Raw genomic sequence first — 6,000 nt, 5'->3', positions numbered from 1 at the left:
CCAAAACTTAAGACATGTGGTATTGTGTGACAAAACTGCACAATTTAGTAGCCTTTTATTGTCCCAAGCACAAGGGGAACCCGTAACGATCATGCTGTTTAATCAGCTTCTTGATATGCCACACCTGTCAGGTGGATGTATTATCTTGTCAAATGAGAAATGTTCACTAACAGGGATGTAAATAGATTTGTGTCAAAAAATTGAGATAAATAATTATTGTGCATATGGGGAAATTCTGCTTTCTTTTATTCCAGCTCATGAAACCTGGGACCAACACTTTTCATATTGCGTTTATGTTTTTGTTCAGTCGAAGAATCTTTGATGCAGTTGTGTGGCACTGTGATACATATGCCACCTGCTGACAGACGTTTGTAGTGCAGCCTGGTGCAGACACGTCAATCTGAAGCAACATCAACCTATTGGCTTGATTCTATCACGTGTGTGGATCTGAAGATGGCGTCTCCAAATGGAGGTAAATTCTAATTTCGTTGTTGGGTGTAAATTGACATATTGATACCGAGATGCTAATGAAACCCGTATGCTTCGTATTTCTATTTGCTGAAACATTCTGAGTTCATATGTTGTACAAATGTCTCACGTTTTTCACAAGGCTATGCTCACACAACAGGTATGTCTGCCAAACCAAAACAAGCCAGCTAGCAATGCCCTTCCTACTTGATAAGATAACTATGCAGTTTGTCTTATTAGCCATCTCGGCCTATCCAATTTATCAGTAACAGCCATTTTAAAGGACACTGACCTAGCTAGGTGATCAGCAAAGGAACAGTAGCTGTAATGACGAATTCATGTGCATGCTAGTAGTTAGCTACAGACCGTACGCCAGATAATGTGATGTAACCAAAGATTGGGTGTCCAATACTGGGCGTTACAAGAAACCCCCTTACAAACCACCACCAATAGATGTGCCAACTAACCTGTTCTTGGCAATACTTTCTTCATTATTGATTCTGTGGGGGAAAAAGTACCAATCTTAGCAATGTCCGTTTCCAGTTGCAGGTGGTTCTACAAAAACCAGCGAAAACTCAAAGATCATCCACGTTTTGAGAACCGAGAACGAAAGTGATCTATACTGTTCTGGAACGAACCAGTTATTACCGTTATTTTACATATTCCAGTCCCACAAAAAAACGCAACAAAGCGCCTATGCAAAGTCCTCACTGTTACTCAGAAACTTATTCCAGTGTCTGCCTGCCAGCTGAAAATCTTTGCCAGTTTTTGTGTAGGCTACCTCCCCCCCTTCTGAAGCATGCATAGTCTAATGTAGCTACTGACATTACAGGTGTGATTTAGAAGTTAGGGAGAGGTTTTTTAATTAGAGAACAATGGATTAACTTTTTCAATGTTAAGGATGCTATAGTTATCACGTTTCACATTGGATTTATTAACTACAAAAAGGTAAGATGTATTTTATTTTAATTCTGGTGCCACTCTGCTCACACAAGTTTGTGTCTGATCTAGCGCTCAAATTCTAGGCAGCATTATGTGTAATGTAGTGGAACTGAGAGTCATGATCAAGAGCTAGCTCTGGTCCAAAGTTAGTTAAGCCAACTCTCTGAAGTTCAAAGACATTCAAAGTTCCTTCATAAAAGCTGCTCCTCCGTAGGTATAATTCTGTGGGCCTAATTCTGATAATGCATGTCATAAAAACAAGATGCCCAGTGCTCTCCTCACCTGCAAAATTTCAGTCGCATGTCGCACCCTACACTACACTTGTCTGTCCAATGCATGTACATAGCTTTCCCGTTCCGTAGCAAGCAGCTTTATCCATTGGTGATCTAATTTAATGTTGTTTTCAGAGGTTTAAAAAGGAACAGAGAGGAACAATATAAACCGTTACTTTTTGGGGGTTTGAACCGGCAAGCACAATGACTCAGCGTGAACAGCACTTGGCGAAAGGCTACTCTTTCACATTTAGTAGTGTTGAATCGGTTGATGATGACTAAAATAAATTTTTCCCCTTTGTAAGGTGATGATTTTGAGTCCTCTCTGCTGAGTTTTGAGAAGCTGGATAGAGCATCTCCTGACCTATGGCCAGAGCAACGTAAGTTTGTCTTCTCCTCTGTGTTCGCTTCATAAAGCCTATCATTGCAATTGACTCATTCCCGATTCTGAATCTCACACAGTGCCGGGAGTTGCAGAATTTGCTGCATCTTGCAAAAATGTGAGTGTTTTTCAAAGATCTATAGCTACCGTTGATCTATAGCTAGCCCAAAATATATATGAATAGACCTACATGGCTGAGAGAATGCACATTCTTATTATTATTTTTTGTTTTGCAGCCAATTACCAATTCTCCACCCAAATGGATGGCTGAACTGGAGAGTGAGGACATTGAAATGTTAAAAGGTAAAGTACAGTAGTGTCATATGGTACACTTACTGTTGAGCATTGCCTACTTGTGAAAATAGACTAATAAGTATTCACTGACTGTACTCCAACTCTATTCCTCCCACAGAGCTGGGGAGTCTGACCACAGCAAACCTGATGGAGAAGGTCAAAGGTCTACAGAACCTGGCCTACCAGCTGGGCCTTGAGGAGTGTAAGTATACACTTATGATACACATACACACTCACAACCAGTTGGGGACCAGAGCCCTGCACTGGCATATATTTTAAGGCCTACCCATGCCTGTGATACTCAGGCCCTACCCTACCCGGGCCTGATTGCTTCTGCCAAATTTAAGACCCTGCCTGAAATTAGAAATAGTTTCCTCCGTTAGTAAATCCATAACTTTCCCATTGCGCGCTCTGCATGCGCTCTGCTCATGGCGGCTCTGGATCTGTGAGTATCATAGCAACGGCTCCGCTTGAGCTGCTCTGCTCATTGACGAGACATATATAGAGAGCGGTTAGCTACTTTTCATCACTCTAAACTCTTACAAAACTCAATGAACATGATTACTTTCTGTGAAATAATCTCTCGTCTTATATTTGACGAGATTGAAGCGCTTCTGACACCATGTTGTGATCTTAGTCAGATACTGTTGACTGTACTGCGCAGCAGAGCACAAGGAAATGACTCCGCTTCAAAATGTTGGTGATCAATTTAGTGATACCCAAGCCCTGCCCATACCCTAGCTATTGATGATAAAACAGGCCCTAACCAAGGCCCATCAGGCTCGGGTCGTGTAGCAGAGCTCTAGTTGTCATTCCATAGGCTACCTCTAGATGGTGCTGCTAGCCTTATGGCTAATTTATGTCTGACCAGTCAAGGAACATCTCAAGTAGCCATTCAACTCATTTTACATTTCACGAAGTAGACACTTTTTAAGATTCAATGTATTTCTAATCTTTCTGAATATTGTTGTAATGAATTAGACAGAAATAGATTGTAAATGGAGAGTATTGGAGTGATTCCTCATGAAATCCAGACAAAAAAATTACGTGATTTTTGTAATTTTCACAAAATGTGATCCATAGAATAGTCCATTGGAGGATGGATTGTTGAGATATATTTGACATTTGTATCTAAAAACATAATTGAGAAATAATTAAAGTTGGCATATTTATGACATTTTAGCCTTAACCAAAGACTACATCATTTTTCATCTTTCATCAGATGCTACAAAGCCAAAAAAATGGTGTCATTTGAAGCTTTACCGCTTGCTCTGTAATATTTTGATTTAAATATATATATATTTTTTTATGGATATTGAAACTTCTAAACATGAAAATATATTTGAAAAATTATTTGGCAAATATTTCAATACAATGCCTTCAGAAAGTATTCATATCCCTTGACTTATTTTACATTTTGTTGTTACAGCCTGATTTTAAAAAAAAAATGTTTTAAGTCAGCCATCTACAGTACTCACAATACCTCATAATGACAAAGTGAAAACATGTTTTTAGATTTTTTTGTTGCATTTATTGAAAATTAAATACAGAAATAACTAATTTAAATAAGTATTTACCCCTGAGTCAATACATGTTAGAATCACCTTTGGCAGTGAATACAGCTGTGAGTCTTTCTGGGTAAGTCTCTAAGAACTTTGCACACCTGGATTGTACAATATTTGCATATTATTCATTTTTTTATCCTTCATGCTCGGTGAAGTTGGTTTTTGACCATTGCTAGACAACCAGTCTTGCCATAGATGTTCAAGCCCATTTAACTAAAAACGGTAACTAGGACACTCTGGAACATTCAAAGTCGTCTTGGTAAGAAACTCCAGTGAATATTTGACCTTGTGTTTTAGGTTATTGTCCTGCTGAAAGGTGAATTTGTCTCCCAGTGTCTGTTGGAAAGCAGACTGAACCAGGTCTTCTAGGATTTTGCCTGTGCTTAGCTCTATTCCGTTTATTTTTATCCCAAAAAAACCTCCCTTGCCGATGACAAGCATACCCTTAACATGATGCAGCCTCCACCATGCTTGAAAATATGAAGAGTATTTCAACACGACACTTTGTAATCAGGGTATAAAAGTTTATTTCTTTCTTTGTGTTTTTTTTGCCTGTTTTGGAATATTTTTATTCTGTACAAATGTCCTTTGTTTCTCTTTGTCATTTAGGTTAATATTGTTTAGTAACTACAATGTTGCCCTCATGATGAAATCCCTGAGTGGTTTTCTTCCTCTCCAGCACCTGAGTTAGGCAGGACCTCTGTATCTTTGTTGTGACTGGTTGTATTGATACACCATCCAAAGTGTCATTAATAACTTCAACATGCTCAAAGGTATATTCAATGTCTGCTTTTTAAATTTTGACTCAAGACATTTCAGCTTTTCAGTATTAATTAATTTGTAAAAATGTCTAAAAACATAATTCCTCTTTGACATTATGGGGTATTGTGTGTAGGCCAGTGACATAAAATCTCAATTTAATCCGTTTTAAATTCAGGCTGTAACACAACAAAATTTGGAAAAACTCAAGGGGTGTAAATACCTTCTGAAGGCACTAATATCTGCTAGTTTAAAGTTATAGCTATTTTATACAGAGAAATTGGCAGTAGTAGGCAATCACAGCCATCTTTTTACTTATCATTGCACGTCAGCAGAGGGCAACCATTTTGAATGCATTTTCACATTAAAGGGTAGTTAGTATGAACTTAGCCACATGTAACAAATGGATTTACATTAGTATACGCATCAAAATATCCAATGCAAAGTTACACCTCACTTTTCAGAACTTGTTTTGTTATTAAATAAAATGGATGAGAATGCCGAAATCATGACGGAAACATTTTTGAGGGATGTGAAGGTATATGGAGGACCCGGCAAGCCAGCCTATTCCCTATAATGTAAACTCCAGTAGAAATTACTTCAAATGTATAACTTTAAATTAAACCAAATCGTTTGCACTCATGACTATGGGTTTCAATTTAATTTTCAGCCAATTTACAAGCAAATACTTGGATTTATTGTTACAAATCAGCTTACTAGTGTCGTGTCTTTGGCTATGCCGGATTAAGTGATATGACATGCTATTCTATAAAATCGTTTCTCCGTAATTAATATTACCTAATTGAGCTAATCATGTAAATGTAATTAACTAGAAAGTCGGGGCACCACGAAATAATATTTATAGAGCTGTTATCTTCCGAATAAACTCTTAAAGACCTAGTAATATTTTACATCAATAGCAGTCAATATTAATCGTCACCTTATTTCAGTCTCATCTGAAAGTTGTAAATTCTTGGTTATCTTCACGAACCCTGGCTAACAAGTTGAATCAGCAATACAAAATTGGGTTTAATTATTTATTTACTAAATACCTAACTAATCACACAGAATTACACATACATATAATTAATCATAACTTGATTACAAATTACGTCATAAAGGAAAACGTCCCTAGCAGGCGGAACAGATATGACAGCTGGTTACACAAAAGAAAAGGGGGCTGGGTTTGAGTGAAAGAGCGGGAAGACTTGAGGAACAAACGGAGACGCCATGCTATCGTAAATACAGTATCCTATGCATTCTAAATTACCGCCCATTTGGAAAAGGAAAATGCAATAAATATTTACTCTGAGCTGCG

The 6,000-nt window shown here is 37.8% G+C and overlaps 1 protein-coding gene across 1 annotated transcript in view; it reads left to right on the top strand.

Moving 5' to 3' along the window:
• The first annotated feature begins 368 nt into the window (after positions 1-368).
• The window catches only part of LOC129811653 (protein lin-52 homolog), a 43,230-nt gene continuing 37,598 nt past the window's right edge, over positions 369-6,000 (top strand). The window contains exons 1-5 of the mRNA XM_055863123.1: positions 369-472; positions 1,988-2,062; positions 2,145-2,182; positions 2,301-2,367; positions 2,477-2,560. Coding sequence (XP_055719098.1) covers positions 454-472; positions 1,988-2,062; positions 2,145-2,182; positions 2,301-2,367; positions 2,477-2,560 — 283 coding nt within the window. The 5' untranslated portion in view covers positions 369-453. The remainder of the gene's footprint in view (positions 473-1,987; positions 2,063-2,144; positions 2,183-2,300; positions 2,368-2,476; positions 2,561-6,000) is intronic.

The sequence above is a fragment of the Salvelinus fontinalis genome, chromosome 15 (assembly GCF_029448725.1).
Source record: "Salvelinus fontinalis isolate EN_2023a chromosome 15, ASM2944872v1, whole genome shotgun sequence".
Lineage (NCBI taxonomy): Eukaryota > Metazoa > Chordata > Actinopteri > Salmoniformes > Salmonidae > Salvelinus > Salvelinus fontinalis.
The sequence above is the reverse complement of the archived record's forward strand: the minus strand, read 5'-3'. Positions and strand labels throughout refer to the sequence as shown.